At 47.2% G+C, this 19842-nt stretch overlaps 6 protein-coding genes across 6 annotated transcripts; 4 read left to right on the forward strand and 2 right to left on the reverse strand.

Annotated features, from left to right (window-relative positions):
- Positions 1 to 1468: 1468 nt before the first annotated feature.
- Positions 1469 to 5774, forward strand: APUU_31102S (RNA dependent RNA polymerase; the record flags this gene model as incomplete). Its single annotated transcript, XM_041702269.1, has 4 exons — positions 1469 to 1698; positions 1750 to 1906; positions 1975 to 2425; positions 2479 to 5774. 4 exons carry the CDS (start codon positions 1469 to 1471, stop codon positions 5772 to 5774), a joined length of 4134 nt encoding a protein of 1377 aa, XP_041555071.1.
- A 269-nt stretch (positions 5775 to 6043) lies between these two features.
- On the reverse strand, positions 6044 to 11144 carry REV3 (DNA-directed DNA polymerase zeta catalytic subunit REV3; the record flags this gene model as incomplete). The annotated part of the gene is made up of 2 exons (XM_041702270.1): positions 6044 to 10857; positions 10910 to 11144. 2 exons carry the CDS (start codon positions 11142 to 11144, stop codon positions 6044 to 6046), a joined length of 5049 nt encoding a protein of 1682 aa, XP_041555072.1.
- Positions 11145 to 11513: 369 nt separating this feature from the next.
- Positions 11514 to 12926, forward strand: slu7 (mRNA splicing protein SLU7; the record flags this gene model as incomplete). Its single annotated transcript, XM_041702271.1, has 1 exon — positions 11514 to 12926. One exon carries the CDS (start codon positions 11514 to 11516, stop codon positions 12924 to 12926), a length of 1413 nt encoding a protein of 470 aa, XP_041555073.1.
- Positions 12927 to 13400: 474 nt separating this feature from the next.
- On the forward strand, positions 13401 to 13991 carry RPL37A (60S ribosomal protein eL37; the record flags this gene model as incomplete). Its single annotated transcript, XM_041702272.1, has 4 exons — positions 13401 to 13404; positions 13479 to 13541; positions 13673 to 13744; positions 13852 to 13991. The coding sequence occupies 4 exons, from the start codon at positions 13401 to 13403 to the stop codon at positions 13989 to 13991; spliced, it is 279 nt and encodes a 92-aa protein (XP_041555074.1).
- A 482-nt stretch (positions 13992 to 14473) lies between these two features.
- APUU_31106A (uncharacterized protein) lies at positions 14474 to 15708 on the reverse strand (the record flags this gene model as incomplete). The annotated part of the gene is made up of 3 exons (XM_041702273.1): positions 14474 to 14797; positions 14897 to 15388; positions 15445 to 15708. 3 exons carry the CDS (start codon positions 15706 to 15708, stop codon positions 14474 to 14476), a joined length of 1080 nt encoding a protein of 359 aa, XP_041555075.1.
- Positions 15709 to 16825: 1117 nt separating this feature from the next.
- On the forward strand, positions 16826 to 19189 carry LAC9_2 (putative C6 transcription factor (Gal4); the record flags this gene model as incomplete). The annotated part of the gene is made up of 6 exons (XM_041702275.1): positions 16826 to 16858; positions 16912 to 16941; positions 16997 to 17091; positions 17170 to 17489; positions 17546 to 18716; positions 18790 to 19189. 6 exons carry the CDS (start codon positions 16826 to 16828, stop codon positions 19187 to 19189), a joined length of 2049 nt encoding a protein of 682 aa, XP_041555076.1.
- Positions 19190 to 19842: the final 653 nt, after the last annotated feature.

A 19842-nucleotide genomic window follows, 5' to 3' on the forward strand; every position in this document is an offset into this window, starting at 1 on the left:
AAGGACAGGAGGGTCCAGCACCTAGAGAGAAAGGTGAGTATTGAGGAGAGAACCCAATTTTCACCATCTAATGTCTGTGCAGGTACAACATCTACGAGAAGAGCGAGCAGCTAAAGCGCGCGAATTTTCGGAGGCACAGCAGCACATTAGTCGACTCATGGGTGTAATGGGTTTCAAGCCTGCATTTTCAGACAATCGAGCCTCAAGCAAACCACGACCCCGTCCTTCATCCGAGCAATCGCAGGCAGCCACAGTGCAAACAGATTCTCCACGTGCACACTCCCCAATTCAGGACAATGATCCCACTACCTCATTCACCACACCTCGACCAGTCGCTCGAACCCCTAAAAGAACCCGTAACAATGCATTTCCATCAGGTCAGCCGTCGCCTTCCCGCTCACTTGAGAGTAGCAAGAAGTCGCGAGAGTCACCCCCTAGGGCTAGTTCTCAGAAACACCAAGTACGGACGCCCCTTGGAGAAACCAGTCACAATAGTCTACCAGACTCGCAATCTACAGAAAAGCTGTCATGTAGTCGCCACGAAAGCTTCCATGACAATCAAATTAATCCTCAGGGGGATCAGAACCATCTCGACGACATTGACTTGGATTTGGATCTGGAATTCTCGAAGGATTTTGTCTTCACCAGTACTTCTATGTCAGAGATGAATGGCCATGGACGTGTATAAGCACTGTTATTCTTAGAGCATTTTTACCTGCATGAATTAAGATTTACGAATTTTCTATATGAAGCATTCTAATAAACATAATACATGAATAGCCCAATCATATAGCAAGTGATATCAGGCCATTTGTTGTTTTCAAAAAGAAGACCACATGATGGACAATGTGGGGATTAGAATTGCAAGCTAGAGAGTTGATGCTCTGTGAGCCACAATACTTCCGAGCTGTGTTGTTTGCAGTTGGTGTTTATGGCTGTATCCAGGTCCCAATAAATGGACTCATCTTCTATCCATGTTGCTTTGTCTGGCGGGTGCCTGCATGGATCCCTGTTTACGCGTCAACAAAACACGGAAAGTGAGAGCTTTTCTCGGTCTTAGAGTGCTATTTCGTATTTTATAACTCACTATACCCTTCACTTTCTCCTCCTTGTATTCATTCACTGTGACTTTTTCTGGCTCTTTCACACGGGACTCAAGACAATACCTATCTTCTTTAGCAGTATGAAACAACAACTGCATGAAAGTTCCACGGAGATCTAGCTGAGTTCCAGCCCTGTCAGTTTGCTCAATCTCGAACAGGCGGAAATCCGTTTGGTATTCTTACCTCTGTGGGTGAAGAAAAAGCTTCGAGGCTAGATTCGTTCTTCGACCAGGTTCGCTCTCTTGCTCTCATCTCTCTCGCTCTGTCCTCCAATTTAACTTCAGCTTTGAGGCCATCTATTATACTCGTTCACGTTCGCTTAACTTGCGTTGTTTCATCCTATCTCCCAACCGCCAGAGCCTATTATGTCTCGAGCCAAATACCGCCCAAACCTTGCTCCTCCATTTAATCACCAACAGCTGATAGCTCCATGGAGGTCATGGCCATCACTTGCTGTTGTTCTCACAAATATCCCCAAAGAATTGGGCACAGTAGATATCTGGAAAGCATTTAAGGAAGAGGGTAGTATTCTCTCCATCGATATCTGGGAAGATTCCCATGGAGGCAGAGGTACAAAGGCTAAAGTACGCTTCAAGTAAGTCACTCACACTCACTTGCATTCTCGTGCTTCCTAACGTTCATACAGACCTCCCCCGGTCAACGAGTTTTGGAGACAAGGCACCAGACACGTAAAGCTGCAAAATGGGGAAACAATCTACATACGTATCGTCCTCGATAACAAGGCTCCCGAATGGGATATTCCGAGTCCAGTTCGCCCAGGAGTTCATTTCCCAGCGGAAATTGTGAGTTGCAACTGTTCATCTTTCCTGTCTCTAGTCCTTGCACTTCTCACAAAATATTCACTATGCAGAAAATCCCAATCTCCTCAATGGATATCGGAGTTGTCGTGGACGAAACAACAATGATGCCGATGCGTACCGTGGGATCATCAACGAATGGAGCTGCTTTTCTACTGCTTAATTTGAGACGCAAAGACCTGTACATATATTTCGAACTTCACATCCCCAGCACCGCACGTCCGTCATCGCCTGAAGAATATCGCCTTAGGATTCCGTTTTCGCAGCTTGATAGGTTCTTCCAAACACAGAACACTCCGACTGATGCCGTCTCTCATTTCACTTTCCTCAGTTCGCCACCGATGTATCAACGTCGGATTCGGAACACTGAGACTACATTTATAGAAGAAATGTCATGGAGAGAGTCGGACACCTGGTTCAGACAAGCTCAGATTGTTCATAACCCCCAGGGATTGGCTACTCTTCCGGCTAGCCTACGAAAACAAAACCCAATAATCGATATTGGTGAGTCGGACATATTGATCACCCCTCCCGTTTGGTTGACTGAAACTATGTAGGTCGCTGGAATGCTTTCCGAATTAACTACCCCAGCAACTGTGATGATAAAGGGCAGTTTACCTTTCTCTGTAGCATTTTAAGCGATTATAATCTTATTGTTGAGAAGACGGACCGCTTCACTTTACTCGACAATAACGCCCCCAAACCTATAAATATTTGGAAATGGATTGATCTCGACCCTAAGACTTCTGGTACATCATATGCCTCCTTACAGGACCTGATTGACCCAACCCACATCCATCTGCCCTTTGCAGTACGCTACCAACTAGAAGTATGCATATCACAGGGCTTCCTTTCTGAGTTCAACATGAATCGCGAGTTTGCTTTAAGGCTAGCTGAACTGGGAGAGGTGCAGGCAAGGAAGCTCCTTGAACATGTCGCTCTTCAAAAGAAGACTTACTACAATTCGATGGAAATCTTCGATATTAAATTTGTCAAAGGCGTTACGACTGGAAAAATACCATCTTACTGCTGTCTCATGCGATCTGCGAGAATCACCCCAAGCACGATTTACTACAACGTCCCCTCTATAGATATTTCGAACCGAGTCATTCGACATTACATAAATCTCGCAGACAATTTTCTCCGAGTCAGATTTACAGATGAGAAACACATGGGTCGCATCAATTCCACTGCAGATAACACCATGGATGAGGTGTTTACTCGTATCAAAAGAGCGTTAGCTAACGGCATTGTCATTGGAAATACACGCTACGAGTTTCTTGCATTTGGAAACTCTCAGTTCCGGGAACATGGAGCATATTTCTTCGCGCCTAAAGATGGTGTCACAGCTGCTAATATCCGCGCCTGGATGGGGCAGTTCAGTCACATCAGAAACATTGCCAAACATTCTGCCAGGCTGGGACAGTGTTTCTCGACCACCCGGGCCATTTCTGGTTGCTCTGCCCATGTCAAGAAAATTGACGACATTACAAGAAATGGATATACTTTCTCAGATGGTGTCGGCAAAATTTCGAAATTCCTCGCACAGATTGCGATGTCAGAACTCAAAATCAAGACACCTGACAGAGAGCCTCCTTCTGCTTATCAATTTCGTCTAGGAGGCTGCAAGGGTATGCTTATCATTTCCCCAGATGCCCGTCGTCAGGATGTACACATTCGGAAGAGCCAGTTTAAATTTGCTGCACTATCCCAAGGCCTGGAGGTTATTCGCTGGTCTCAATTCTCTTCTGCGACTCTCAACAGACAGCTGATTCTTGTGCTGTCCACACTTGGAATCACAGACGAGGTGTTCCATCTTAAGCTTAGAACAATGTTGAAGAACTTGGATGAAGCAATGGAAAGTGATCCAAAGGCAGTCTATCTGCTAAGAAAATATGTGGATCCTAACCAGACAACGCTTGCCGTTAGTCAAATGGTTCTCGACGGCTTTAGAAGATCGAAGGAACCGTTCGTAACTTCTCTTCTCACACTATGGAGGGCGTGGCATTTGAAGTATCTGAAGGAAAAAGCAAAGATAGTCATCGAAAAAGGCGCATGTCTCTTGGGCTGTATGGACGAGTCTGCGACTTTAAAAGGACATTTCAATGACAAAATTCCGAAAGACGATGCTTCACTCAAAGAAAAGATTGCAGCAGTACCTGAGATATTCGTGCAGGTATACCGTCCTGAGATTGAAAAATACGAAATAATCGAAGGCTTATGCATTTTGGCCCGTAACCCTTCTCTCCACCCTGGTGATATTCGCGTGGTTAGGGCTGTCAATGTTCCTAGCCTGAAGCACCTCAAGGACGTTGTTGTCCTACCCCAAACTGGAGATCGTGACGTTGCTAGCATGTGCTCCGGTGGTGATCTTGATGGAGATGATTACCTTGTGATTTGGGATCAAGATTTGTTACCGGGGGACTGGTTTCGGGAGCCCATGAACTATACTGGTAAGAAGGCTCAGGACCTCGACCACGAAGTCACCGTGGACGAGATTACTTCGTTCTTTGTCACTTATATGAAAAATGATTGCCTCCCAACAATTGCTCACGCTCATCTTGCATGGGGGGATTACCTAGTTGATGGCGTCAATGAAGCAAAGTGCATGCAACTCGCTCAACTTCATTCAGATGCGGTCGACTACAACAAGACAGGGAATCCAGCCATAATTACCCGCGCCCTGCGGCCTCGTAAATGGCCTCATTTTATGGAGAAGATATACAAACCTGAACACTGTCAATATCGTTCGGAGAAAGTCCTCGGACAGCTATATGACGCCGTGGAGAGAGTCGACTTTGTTCCAAACCTTGAGATGAATTTCGATAAGCGGATCTTAGAGTGTCAGATTGAAGTCCCGGAAGACTTTTACGAATTTGCCACGAAGCTCAAGGATGCATATGACACTGCCATCCGTCGGATAATGGCACAGCATGAGATCAAGACAGAGTTCGAAGTGTGGTCGACATTTGTGCTCAATCACTCTAACATGAGTAAAGATTACAAGTTCCATGAGGACATTGGCACAATATCTTCTGCACTACTAGAAGATTTCAAGAAGCAAGTTTATGAAGAGGTTGGCGGTAGGACCTTTGAATTGCTCGCACCTCTTGTCGTCGCCATGTATCGAATTACGCACAAGGAGATGGCCGCAGCATTAGCAAAACACCGCGAAGACAACCCACCAGACGGAAGCCTTTTCACGAATACACCGGCCTTCAAGATAGATCAGCCACCTTTGATCAGTTTTCCCTGGATATTTCCGAAGGTCCTCGGCCAGATTGCAGTTGGTCATTATGAGCACCCAGGTGCTACAGTCACTCCCTCAGCAGATCAGGACGCGGTCAACGGTTCGCTGAAGAGAAAACCTGACGACACAGCCCCTAACGCAAATACCGAAGACATAATGTCTGTCAACAACGCCTCTAAGGTACTTAATAATGCTGAAAGCCAGCAAAATGACGATCCTTTCGGGCTCAATCTCAACGATGAAGGTAGCATTGTCACCACACATAGCAACCCAACGCTTCTTAATGATGGTAACGTCGATTTGCTAGAGCAACTTCTTGACTTTGGGCTATTACATGTTCCGAGCACTCCTTCCTCATCTATAGTGCTTTCTTCCGCTCCGGTGGAAGGAGAAAGTCTACTGGATTTCGATCGTGACCCCACCGAGGGCGGATGGACAGCTAATCCTAAGAAAGCCACACCCGACCTCAAGGAGAAGCAGCCAGTGAAAATTCTTAATGGCAAAGGCAAACAGAGTCGTATTGTTGAGATTGTGGAAGAAGAGTCTGATGGAGGCGATGACCCTCTCGGCATCGATACGCTGAACAAGCTGGCCGGCCTATAATATTCGTCCCTCTAGCGGCATTCTTCTAAAACTAGCGGCTGTTATTTCTTTTGTACATACTGCTACTTATGAGCAGCGATAAGTGACAATATGGAAACTAAAAATGATCATTTGCGACTGACCATTACACGGGTATCCAGAAGAAATCCAACTCCAGTATAACACCGTCCTCCAACCAAGCGACAAAAGGTGATCGCCGAACCAGGCAGCATGAATATCCCAAAATTAACCTATGTCCAAGCCGTGCTTTCCCAACCGGCCCAAGTAAGCTACCATTCCAAGCCATTCCCGCAATTATCCTGTAGAAGTTTGGTTACAGGGTCAAGCGAAGCATTTGCATGTCTCCAATAGGCCATACTTCTCGTTCTTGCGTAGAAAACAGGACAGTCCAGACTGTCGCATTTCACTTCATCCCCAAATGGAACATCCATACAAGAGCGACAGACACGCTCGAGATTTGTAACTTTTTCCTCAGCCTGCCGGCGTCGGGAGACAAGTTCCAGTAGAGAGATATGAGGGCTTTGCGTGCAATCTGAGCAGACAGAAATTTCGGCATCGTAAAGTTTGGCCTTGCAGACAATGCAAGTTGAGGCCTTCATGTACGATTCGAGTGTCCTTATGCTGCTCTTTCCACCAACGATGGGGTTTGCTCCTTCCACACGACGGATGCGATGGACTTTCGGCATCTCGTCATACCATTGGCGAACATTAGCTCCAACGAGGTTGAAGATGCGTTCTAAAGGAGGAATCAGGTTCTTGGTGATGTAGTATTCTGCGTCGAGGTCGATTTGTGCATCCTGCAGGAGAGTCTCTGGTGATACACAGCGATCGATGAGTCTTGACCCTGGAGCCCCTGTCACCACAACATAGGGGACGCGCTCGCCGTACTGAGGTTCTGCACGGGGATCCTCGAGCATTTTCTTTGTGCTAATCAGAGCTCCCGCGGGAAGGTTTCCGTTTTCGCTGTAGGTTCCCAGTTTCACGGCTCTTGCAAAGCAGAAGTCTTGGACTGACACACGTCCTTGCATGATTTTCGTACACTGATTCTGGAAGTAACTCTTCACCTGGCTAAGATCTGCTGTTCTGAATAGAAGCTTGAGTGCCTTCTCTTCGATCTTTTGCTCGGCCGGGGTGCCGTCGCGACGAACAGTTTCAATTCCTTTGGCGTCAAACTCGGGTTCCTTCTGGTCTCGATGTTCGTACTTAAAGCCGACGTATCGCTTTTTCGCAAGTAGCACACAAGGGTGATAGACTTTTTCGAATTTGAGCTTTACTGGGTGCGGGTTCATATCTGTGACGGCTCGAGCAATTTCTTCGCCAATGTCAAAAGCCTGATCCCGAGTCCGTCCTTTGAGGTAAACGAAAAGGCTATCTGTATCTCCGTATACCACTTCAGCGCCCCATCGTTCCACGGAATGAATAAAAGCAATGGCTTTTTCAAGTGTCTCTCGGCCCGATTGAACGATGCTGTCGGCAATTTCAGAGCAGGGCATCCTCCCTGAGAACGAGGCAGATGTATACCCATACGTAACATTGGCTATGAGCTTCAGGGCAAGCTGTCGATTGTTAAGAAGGCGCTGTAGTGCTCGGTCATCTTTATCCACCTTCATTCCAGCCTTAACCATCACCCGCGTTTCCAGTATTTCTGCCAGCATTTTAGCAAGTAACGACTTTCGCACTCCAGGTTTTGCATAAATCATGCCATTCGGCGCGATGTTAATCTGGTCTTTGAGCAGCTCCAGCAGCCTCGGTTGCCGTTTATAGTCCATGAAACCCATCTTATCTCGCCCCCTCCATGACTGGACCCTCCCAAGGAAAGTGGAATAACAATAGTTGTAGGCGATCATGATACTAGGATACAACGACTGGAAGTCCAGAACAAGAAGAGGGCTGGTGTAGAAATCGCTCTGAGGTTCCATAACGAGCGGCAAGCATTCAAGGGCATTTTGTTGACCAACTTGCTTTCTGCTTGGGGAAACAAGTATGAAATTTTCTGGCTTTGCGATTCGAAACATTAGGGACTCCACTTTGAACTGGGACCCTCGAGAAAACACTGAATAAAAGTCTATACCAAGAAGTCTTGCTTGCTCGCTGATCCGAGGTATCAACTCATTGGCGTCAAGAATTTCAATATTCATTTGAACGCGCGAGACAAAATAGTTGACGACTTTCATAAAATCCCGTGGCCTATCGCTCTGATACCATGCGGTAAGGTCGCGAAATGAATAATGCGGAATCCGCCGGTGCAGGAGATGGAAAACGACATTTTCCATGGTGTACTGTAGCAGATTCATCTCACTCCTCATGGCGCGCCATATATTGATCATGTGTCTTCCAGTGATACGGATAGACGAGGTTTGATTGAAGCCCCATTTATCTGCCTCTTTGCCAAATCGTCCATGTGCTTGCGATTTCACACGCGATAGTTCGTCACAAAGATCAAAATCATATTTCTTCTTTGCTCTCTCAATTACGTACCCCCATGAGCTGTTATGCACCTCGTATCCGGTGATAATATCAGGGTCATGCAATCGAACAATGTCGACTAGGCGATTTATTAAGTCCAGTTCCGTCGGTTCATGTTCCCAATCCATTCTTAAGGCCTTGGAAACCTTCAACTCAGGACGTTTTCCTTCTCCTTGGAAAACGATCCCAATTTGGGTTCCTGATGGAACATCATTATCCTCGAGAAATTCATCTTCCGCGCTTATACACCAGAAAAACGAAGCTATCTCATCTTCCTCTGGGTTCGGTGAGAGCACCCCGCGAGTATTCACATGGACCTCTAAACTCATAGTGCTCATATACTGAGCCTGATGCTCAACACTGGTCGATTCTCCATTTTGCGAGTATTTGGATCCATGGTCATTCTTTTGTGTTGGGCCTTCGATTTGGGAAAACGCCTGCACCCTGGATTCTTTGTCCTCATGTCGCTCCTTTGTTTTCGTGGGCGTTGTCAAAGTCTTGCGTTGTTGATTTTCAAACCAAGTGATGACCTCGGAACGGCTAGGGGGCACCGCTGCAAATTCCCAAACCCTAGCGGTAGATGCGACTCGTAATTGATGATCTGCTTCATTCCAGTCACGTCTATCCTTTGACCCTATATCCTGTTCACCCAACATTACGGTGAAACGACCAGAAGGATCAAAATCAGGAAGATAATGTATACTGGTACCCCCAAGTCGAAACTCCCTTCCTGCATAGTCCCGTGGGCGATCAGGAACGTCGTCGTCCCGACTGTAGTGCGCATCTTGGTAGATGACACTCGGGTATCCGTACGCATTTATTGTTGAAGAAACTTCCCTAGGACTAGGGCAGGGTTGCCGCAAACAACCCAAGCGAATATGTGATGGTATATTGAAAGCTTCAAGCATAATATCTGCGAATTCAGAGGCAATTATATCCGATGAACCATCAAATTCAGTCTCAGTAGAAGAATAAGGTTGCATCATGCCCTCGACTTGCCCAGGGTCGCCGTTTTGCTTTGCTACCATGTCCGACAGGACTTTCGAGGTTGACCCCTCTTGACTGAAGCGCAGGATTGTCATCGGATCCTTGGGATCTTTGACAACAGGGAAATTTAATGTACCAGTTTGGCTCATGCCTTTGGGACGAATTGTCGACTGGGAGGAGAAGGGCTGTTCCTGCGGAGATGACTGTTCTGCACGGCGACTAGGCGTATTATTATAATCCTTCATGGTAATGTCATGCTCTGAATTTGCCTCCCAAGGTTGGGGATGGCTAGAATGTATGCAGCTCTGGGTAGTTTTGTCCAGTATTTTATTCTGTTCCAGTCTCGTCGCCGGCATATAACCACTTTGTATCTTGTTTTGAGTCGGGACATCGAGCTGGATTCCGTGGGTTTCTAAACCTGGAACGCTCCCCAACTCTTCAGAGCGAGAAGTGCCATTTCGTTCTGAATCCAATTCATCATATCGAGATCCGAAAGGCCCGTGTTCGTGAGTTTGAGAATTCTCATCGGAATTCTCATCTTGCTGCATGTTAGTCACAAACTTGACAAGGTCCACTTCATCCTCATCCTCGGAAAATATGTCAGTCATGCCATCCTCATCAGACGAGTTAGGTTCCGCATTTGATTCAACGAGCCGAACAGCATCTTCGTCAACGTAGTCTTGGGCCCGCTCTTCTGCAGGATCACTTTCGCTGTTGTAGCGCAGTTGCAAATTCGTAAACCCATCTGGGCCGGGAAAGAAGTCTTCAACGCTCTCCAAAGCAGTTTTGACATCCTTCTCGTACATGTTGTCTCGCAAGAGCCCATCCAACGTTGCATCCTGGTCACTATCTTGGTGTCGCTCCTCGGCAGCAATTTGTTGCACCAATAACTGGAATTCATCCCCATGGATCCAATCTCCCTGGGAGCTCTTTCTTGGATCAGACGTGAATGAGACTAGGTCTTCGTTGCTAAACGGGCTGCTATCCGGATCGACGAGTCCGAGTCGTTTTTTGCGCCGGCGCTTTTCATCTTGCCATAGTCCCGCCAAACTTGGAACAAGCTTTTCGCTTAACACCGCAGGCTTCAAAAACTCGCCGAAGTCATGATGAATGGGCCGCTCATTTATCTCCAATCTATTCAGGATATCTTGGGCGCAAACATCGGCTTCTAGCGGGCAGTGGCTTTGTTTGGGCAGAACACTCTCGTCTGAAATCCAATCAGATGGTATTGATCGGTCATGCCAGCGATGGAACAAATCGGGAAGATCTAGATATTCTGGTATCGGAGAGCGAAATGTGACCTTGCCGCACTTCATAAACGCGCAGCCGAACAGACTATAATCGCACATCCATTGCGGGATATACTGAATGTGGCTTTCGTATGGTTGAATCGGGCGCTTCATCACAGCTCCTTGGAGAAGCAAATCCGCTAGCCGCGTGGTGTAGATAGGGTTTAGTAGGTATATCTTAAAAAAGAACCGGTATCCTACATGGTACCCATAGAATGGGACACCCTTCACCAAGGTAATATGCGCAACAAAAGCAGCCTTTTTGTCGTACGCATTACGTCGGTAACTGACTGCCAGGGCATGATCTATTGAAATATGCAGACTCCTTGCCGCGGACCGTACTAAATATGACCTTAGTTGGAGAAGCACAATGAGGGAGCTTCCTCGACGAACCTGTCTCGGGGTTCAAGTCCCCGTCGTACCGAACATAGAGATAGGGAAACGCGCCATGAACATGGACGCAAATTTTCTGGCCTGTTTCCGTAGTACCGAATATTCTAACCACAGGGACCTTAGGCTTGTAACTCTTCTCCCTATTTCCAATCCTGTGAGGTAGAGGAGGGTCGAGTTCTGACGGGTTTGCCTGATAATGGTCCACACAGTTTAGGCGCACTTGGAAAGGCTCCATGGATTATGTTGATTTTGTGACAGCGAACGCTGTCAACAAACCGGGGAAGTAATCGTGTGTCACAAACATATCAAGTCAGGTCCCCCAAAGAGAAGGAGCAACGAATTCACCATAGATTGGAGGAATTCCGATTGAATAGTTGACATGAAACGCGTTCGGTGGCGCGGGAAGAACGCCTGCTCACGTGACGGGCAAGTTCAAGATGACCAGCCTTTGATGCAAATACTATCGCAGGAGTAGTCAACTTTTCACAACAACAGTGCTGGGCATTGTTGGGCATATAATTTTCATATTGCGCCTCGATTACTCTTGTTTACCTTCTACTCACTTTCTTCGCCGCCCTTAGTTCAGATTTGACGTACCTCCGTTATGTCGTCGCGAAAACCTGCAGACGTCGCATCGAAAGAGCGGAACGAGTATATCCCCGCTTTCATCTCGAAGAAACCGTTCTATATCGACGACGACGACTCCGCAAATGACTATCTAGAGCATCAACGTCTACATAAATCAACGACAGACCAATCGAAATGGTACGAGCGTGGAAAGCGTGCAGGTCCAGCCGCCACCAAATATCGCAAAGGCGCTTGCGAGAATTGCGGTGCTATGACCCACAAAACTAAAGAGTGTCTAAGCCGACCGAGAAAACAAGGTGCGAAATGGACGGGGAAAGATATTCAAGCGGATGAAGTTATACAGAACGTCGACTTAGGCTGGGATGCTAAAAGAGACCGGTGGAATGGCTACGATGCGGGCGAATATCAACAGGTGGTAGAGGAATACGAGGAATTGGAGAAGATAAAACGGCAGGCGAAGATTTCAAATGGGGAAACAGAAAACACAAATGATGGTCTAGACGAGGAAGCTCCGGAGCAGGAAGCTCGGTATGCAGAGGAATCCGATATGGGGAGACAACAAAGCACGGCCACTCGCAATCTGCGTATTCGAGAAGATACCGCGAAGTACCTTTTGAACCTTGATTTGGACTCAGCCAAGTACGATCCGAAAACGCGACGCATGGTAGACATGGGCGCTGCAGAGGATCAAGCTGCTGCTCTTGTCGCGGAAGAGAATTTCGTTCGCTCGTCCGGAGATGCGGCGGAATTCGAGAGAGCTCAACGATACGCGTGGGAGGCGCAAGAACGCGGTACACAAAAGATCCATTTACAAGCGAATCCAACCTCTGGCGAAATTTCGCGAAAGAAAGAAGTAGCCGAGACCGAAGCTCAACGCGATGCGCAACGGAAGGCGCTTCTCGATAAATATGGTGGTGAACAGCACCTCCAGAAAACTCCTCTCCGTGATACAATGGTGATTGAGAATGAGCGATTCATTGAGTATGATGAAACAGGGGCAATCAAAGGCGCACCGAAGAAAGCAGCCAAATCTAAATACCCTGAAGATATCCTCACAAACAATCACAAATCTGTATGGGGTAGCTGGTGGCACGATTTCCAATGGGGTTATGCTTGCTGTTTCTCAACAGTCAAAAACAGTTATTGCACTGGCGATGATGGGAAGCGAGCATTTGAAGAAGCAGGGAACATGCTCCTACTACCTGAAACCGAGATTGAGAAGCCGCTGCTAGATGCCAGTGAGACTGCAGGTTCGCATAAAGATGAAAATCCAAAGAGCCGGAATCAACAAGATTCAACTGCAAAGAAACGAACGCTTATGGAGACGCAAACAGGTATTACGGAGGAGGAATTTGAGACATATAAGCGCAGCAGACTGGCAGCTGATGATCCTATGGCTTCTTTCATTGGAAAGGATGATGCTGAATAGCTGCAGTCATAGGGTCAATTAACATCTCTCGATCAACTTACTTTCAATGTACATAATATACTGTATTCATGATTAAATTGTGTCAGGCCATTATTCTAAATAGATTATGAAAATGGCAGTAATCAAATATGAGATTCGAGAATGATAAATCGACTTTCGCATCCATCTTTCTTGTCTCTGAAAGCTCCCTAATCTAAAGAGAATCCACGTGACTTCAACGTTGTAGGGCAAGGTCATGTGATATTACTAATTTGGGAGGTTACCAGGGCTTGTGCCCTCTCCTGGCACACTCGCTTAGCAAGACACCCGGACCCAGCGCGAACTTTCGATCAGCCGAGTAGCGACGACGACAACGACAACCAGCCCTTCAACGGAATCGCCAGGTGAGTTGCGCCCGGTTCAATATATGAATTGCTCAGTCAAGGAGAATTCTGTTACTGACTATCTGCCGTTTATTACAGTTCCTAATTCAAGATGAGTACGTCCAAATTCGATATTCTGTCAACTTATTCGATGCCTCGATAAAACTTTAGAGACTGACGACGATTATAGCGAAGGGTACCTCCAGCTTCGGAAAGCGCCACAACAAGACTCACACCCTCTGCCGGCGTTGTGGTCAGTATTCCATTTCCACCCGAAACCTTTTCCGACGAGATATCAGAATGGTGTTCTACGTTGGAGTAAACCAGGAACGATCGGAATAAGGAGCATACGGAAGGGCTAACGTTTGATTTTCTCGATTCCAGGCCGCCGGTCTTACCACGTCCAGAAGTCGACCTGCGCCAACTGCGGTTACCCCTCTGCTAAGACTCGCAAGTGTACGAACATCCCTACATCCTTTTCCTATTGTTTGCCGGTGGAATCACCTGGAGGCGGTTTATGAATTACATTCGGACATTGGCTTACGAGAATATGTGGAATACAGTCAACTGGGGCGAGAAGGCCAAGAGAAGAAAGACCACCGGTTCCGGCAGAACCTCTCACCTTCGGGACGTCCACCGCCGCTTCAAGAACGGTTTCCAGGTCGGCACTCCCAAGGGCGCCCGTGGCCCTGAGAACCACTAAATCAATTCCGATGTCGCGTTTTCGTTCCTAGGGGCTGGAGGGGGCTGGTACGGCAGAGGAGCCTCGCATTTGAAGTAATCGGTTTCTCATGCAGGGGCACTCCCATGGAGTTGGAGTTGGGACATGTCTTCACTTTTGCCGTCAGAGCACTTTTATTATAGAGAAAAAGGGCACTACAATTGACGGTACTTGGAAGACAGAAAATTTACAATCTCATGGGCCTTCGAAATGGATAAAATTCAAAAAAGGGACAAAACATGAATGAATTTCCTTTCTTTGTTTATGGCTGGCGAATATTCCATCTTCTGGCAGAGTCGATATTGAGATATCCGTTCAATATTATCTGCCTCTGAACCCAACCTTGAGCGAACCACAAAGTCGCTTATAAACTCATCTAGCCACTGTTCACCATGTCTGGCTCTGTACATTCGGAACACCTACATTTGCCCTATTTATGCCTTGCAATGCCCAGCATTGATAACTTATTCCCCACGCCCGAACACACTTACACCTCCATCCCTCTGGACGAAGTACAATACCTCTTTTTCCTCCCAACTTTCCTCGCCAGCGCTTTCTCTATGACCCCAGGCCCCTCCCTTGCTAACTCTGAGGACGCCACTAACATCCCTAGCAGCACCGGTTTCCAAATTCCGAAGCTGCATAACCATTTCTGCCCGATAAGCCAACCCAACCGTAAACGCTGCATGTTCCGTCTCTAAAGGAGTCGCTGTCTGGTGTACAAATGCAGATGCATTATGAATTAATGGCGAATCCGAGGATACTGTTACCACAGTCGCTGTCGCAGCCTAGATGTTCACAAGCCATAGTTAGCCGGCAGAACGACATTTGCACCCTCCCCGTGCGTAATCCAAGGAACAACTCGAGGTCGACTATGTCTACCATACCTGCTGTAGTCCCATTATCCACTCCCCCATTTCTGTAGCACCAATTCCCTTATTTGGTCCCGTGGCGGCAAGTAACAGATCCGGCTGATCGACGATCAGAAGAACATCGGCTTCATCGCCATCTTCACCCGGATTTGGAGACTTGAGCTTGTTTATCACTGCTGCGATGTCCTTTTCCAAAGCATCTATAGCTGCGGTTCCGTTTCCCGATAGGCGCAGTCGCTTCACCGGGCTGGATTCTCTTGTAGATTGATGTGACGGGACACCAGGGCCTGCTGATGGAGGGGCTGGTTGGCGCGACAGTGACGGATCATGAGGGGCAATACCAGGATGTGATCTAGTAGGAAGGATTGTCCGAGGTGTTGGACTGGATCCGAGATAATGTGATTGTGCGGGTGACGATGCTGGAGCAGTTGGAGGGGAGAACAGTTTAGAAAGCCCATCGACAAACGCAAACTGCCGTTTTTCTGTAAGACGTGCTAGATCTAGTCCCTAGTAGTGTCATCAGTAAACCCACGTAAACGTCTCCGAGAGTATCAGCCCCGTACCAATCGTTTTGCTTCTGATCTCCAAAATTCCCAACCCCGCAGAAAACTCACGAGTACAACTTTTTTCTTCCGCCCTCCTTCGACTCCAGCAATCCCAGAACCAGAATGGGAGTTGGAAGTTGCATTAAGTGCCGCGCATAAGAATCGCAATACAAGCCAGTTCCCTGTAGCACCTAGTACGGATGAAACAGTTGTGAGCGACGAGGGAGGAGGGGAGCATATATATGGTGTGAGGAGGTGGGGGAGGGGCGGCTGGCTGGGCATGGCTGGACTGAGGATAAGGTCTAGCAGGAGTAGGGGATTGCCTTGGTATATGGACCTGGGTAGTGTAGTTCAATCGCAAGTTCTGGGTTTCGGAGTACTGTACATGCGCATCAGATAAATTTCAGTGCCGCTTGAATATTTCGGATTTAGAATGACGTCGTGAAAATTGGGGTTATGTAGTGCATCTGATTGGGCAATTTTTGTACCTGAACAATGGCCCACTCGGTGCCCCGCGCCTAAGGCAACGATTCCAAATGCATGAGGCCTTACAAATTTAATGCTCCTGTTCGACATAACTACGACCATATTCTAATCGCATATATACGCCCCCACTGGAAGTAATGCCTGCAATCGGTGATATGTTGAAAAAGCCAGAATAAATGTGATGTTTTCTCGACAGTCCGCAAGGCACTTGCGGCAATTTAAGCGCCCATCTATGCGAAAGGCTCAAAGGCTGTAAACTGACAATCAACATTCGCCCCATGGCAGACACAAATGATCTTGGCAATAATAATGATTTACATGCCATCTAGAACATCACTTTTTCTATGGAAAAACTGGCTAGGCAAACTCGTCCCATCTGAGAAAATTTCCTGATCACGTGATCCCATTCTCCCCCACACTTGGACTGGCAGTGCCGTCTTCTCTTCGACAGTCATTCAATTCATTCCTTTTGTATCACCTCTCATAGGACCAATGATCAGCATCTTTAATTGATGTGCTCCTCGTCGTTTAGTCCCTAGAGTGTGCATTAATTCCTGTTTCATGCCGATCGTGAGTGCGCCCCATACGATCACCGAAGGTGTTCTGCTTCTCGCTATACTGTACCCCACTGCACCCCTCGAGGCCAAGTTTACTTAGTACTCCGCGGAATTCTATAACTTGGCCACTCTTTTTCTCAACTTTCAAATGGACCGCCCGTGGGACATATATGCGTCAGGAGTTTTTGATGCATTTATCCCCGTTCGCTGGGGGTCAGTTTAAGTCTGAGCGACTACTCCGTAACATAAAATGCGGCACCAGTAACCCCTCCGCTGACAATTCATTCGCAGATGATCCAAGTTCTCTATGATTTTCAACGAGCACAAGATACTTGGTATCGCGGAACAGTTCAACCATGGCTAGCACTCGTGACTCCCACTCCTATGCAGTAAGTTGCTTTCTGGATTATCATAGAGCTAGTTCTGATTATGTGCTTTGCAGTGTGATGAATGCCGTCTACGAAAATCCAGGGTAAACTTTTTTTTTCCGACGTATTATGCCTTGGCCTGATCTAACCTGCTATTAGTGCTCCAAGGAGAAGCCGACTTGCCTGCAATGCAAGCAACTAGGCAAAGAATGCAAATATAGCCCAAAAATAACAAGAAGCCCTCTGACACGACAGTATGATACCTCCATCTAATCATCCAATCTCATCTACCCGCCTCTTTTGTTCTAGTGCAGTGTTACTGATTGCCATAGGCATTTAACCTATGTGGAAGACCGCTTGCAAGCGTTTGAATCAGCATTAGGGCGACTGTTTCCAGGAGGTGATTTGGATGCTACAGTCCGCTCTCTATTACACGATCAAGAGCCGCTCCCCAGGGCAGGCTCGTCATCCAAATCCTCATCCAGACACTCTACTCCGGCAAAGACTGAAGCAGATCGTCATGAACCGGCGCCAGAGGCCTTACCTCAGCAGGCCGATGGGTTTGACTGGGCAGAGAACAGAATTACACTTGGGGACCTAACAGATGGAATGGCCGCTTTATCGATTAAGCCAGAGGGCGCCGGTTATTTTGGTATATGCTCTGTTGTGCTTTCATGTTCCCACCAAGTGCTAACGTGTCTGTCTCAGGGGCATCTTCAAGCGTTGTCCCGCTAAGGGCATTGCTCAAACATGGTTTTGATCTCAACATACCAACCGGATCATCAAAAGCTGCGGACAATTCAGACAGGATTCCTTTAAAATCCCAGCTTTTGAATGTCGCACCATCTGGTGTTGTGGAACAGGCGTTCATGGATGCTTTTTTCCTCAATTATCATATGAGTTATCCATTCGTTCATGAAGCCACTTTTAGGGCGCAGTTCTACGAACAGCTTCCCCGACCTCATGGACCTGCATGGCAAATCTTGCTAAACACAATCCTCGCCCTAGGGGCTTGGTGTATTGGCGACGATAACTCTGACCTAGACATCACATTTTACCAAGAAGCCAGAAGCAGGTTACAACAGATGTCTGTGTTTGAGGCTGGGAACCTGACGCTCGTTCAGGCTTTGTTATTCTTGAGTAATTATGCGCAGAAAAGAAACAAGCCAAACACGGGCTGGAATTTTTTGGGTCTAGCTGTCCGAATGTCTATGAGTCTGGGGTTGCATAAAGAGTTCCACGGCTGGAAGATCAGCCTCTCACAACGTGAAATCCGCAGAAGACTATGGTGGGGTGTCTACATATTCGATAGCGGTGCCGCAAAGACATTTGGTCGTCCTATTCTTCTCCCAGAGGACAGCGTTATGGATGTGAAGCATGTTCTCAATATTCACGACGAAGCCCTCACAACAGCAACCACATCTTTACCTCACGAAGTCAACGAACCAACACTATACACAGGAATGATTGCGCAGGCTAAATTCCATATGCTAACAAATAGTGTCTACCAACGCCTCATTTCGGGGCCGAATCCCACTCCAGAGGAGACTTTGAACCTCCAGAAACCGATGGACGAATGGTATGATGGACTACCAGACTATATTAAACAGCCAGATCTTAGCTCCATCTCAGACAATTTTGCTCTTGTCCGCAGTCGATTACTGTGGCGAGATTGGAACTTAAGAATCCTCATTTATCGCCCGATCCTTCTAAGATGGGCTTCTAGGAGGTGGACGCCAAATACGCCCACTGAACCCGAAGATCCTTCTGAAGCCGAGTGCAGGGCGCTCTGCTTCCGCAATGCTAGGTTGACCATATCCTCGATTACCGATTTTGTGAACAACCATCCCTGCACGCGGCTTGGTGCTTGGTACATGCTGTACGTTTCGAACCCTTCTCATATCGGGAATACTTTTACTGTGAGTTAGCTAACATTCACATCTTGACGGCAGATACTTCCTTTTCCAAGCCGGTTTGATCCCAATCATCCTCTTGATGACAGATCCGACCAGTGCCGAAGCACCAAGCTGGCTCCAGGAGATCGAATCAACGAAGGCCCTCCTCATGTTCCCCTCGTTAAGCAACAATAACCTTGCTGGTCGCTGTTTAGAAGTGATTAATCGACTTTGTGCCCCAGTATATTCGTCAAACCCTGCCAGCCCTGGCGGATCGGCCACTCTCCAGCCACAACAGCCACATCCAATCTACATGCCCTTCGCCGACCAACTTTTCAACGATCCCACCTTTGGAAGCATATTTCCCGATGTTAATCAAGACCTGCACGTTAACGCAGGAATGGACTTTTCCGAATGGGTGAATTTTGCGCCAACGCCACATAACGAATTCACCTGACGAAATGCACCACGGTGATGCAGCCCATGCGCAATAGCCATTCCCAAGGGAAGCTCGGTATGAGATAAATATCTCCTAGGCGTCTATACACCCATTGAGCACAGATGACCACGATCGTGCCACCCACAGACCCCCAATCTGACCCTGAAGGCCGTTCCTTCTCTGAAGCCAACATCTACAACTTGGACATAACCGCTGGTACGCTCTCGCACATTCTTGGGCCAGAACTATAGAAGGACGGAATGTTCAAATCAGCCGTACTTCGGTCTTTTTCAGTCCAGATACTATACTGGACAGGCTTCGATTATCAGGCTATGCTATCAAACATGGTATAACACTCATACTCAACAAATATCGTGGCGATGATAATTTTAGCCCCGGTTTATCTCTTTTGTTGCTTCAAGCAACTTCGAAAATAATATGTCCTTCCCGTTTGCAACCGGCACTTGTCTCTTTGGACATAAGAGTCGATTATCAACACTGCCATTTAAAGATTTGGTTCATACATAAACATTCAAGAATGCACATATACGAAATCAAATACCAGATTATAAAGAGCTTGATCGAAATTGTGGATCTCTAGTCCGATTCATGTGCCCGTAGGAAAGAGTGAAGAACTATGAACATGCTGACACGAATATCTACTATGGCAA

This window comes from Aspergillus puulaauensis, chromosome 3 (assembly GCF_016861865.1).
Source record: "Aspergillus puulaauensis MK2 DNA, chromosome 3, nearly complete sequence".
Lineage (NCBI taxonomy): Eukaryota > Fungi > Ascomycota > Eurotiomycetes > Eurotiales > Aspergillaceae > Aspergillus > Aspergillus puulaauensis.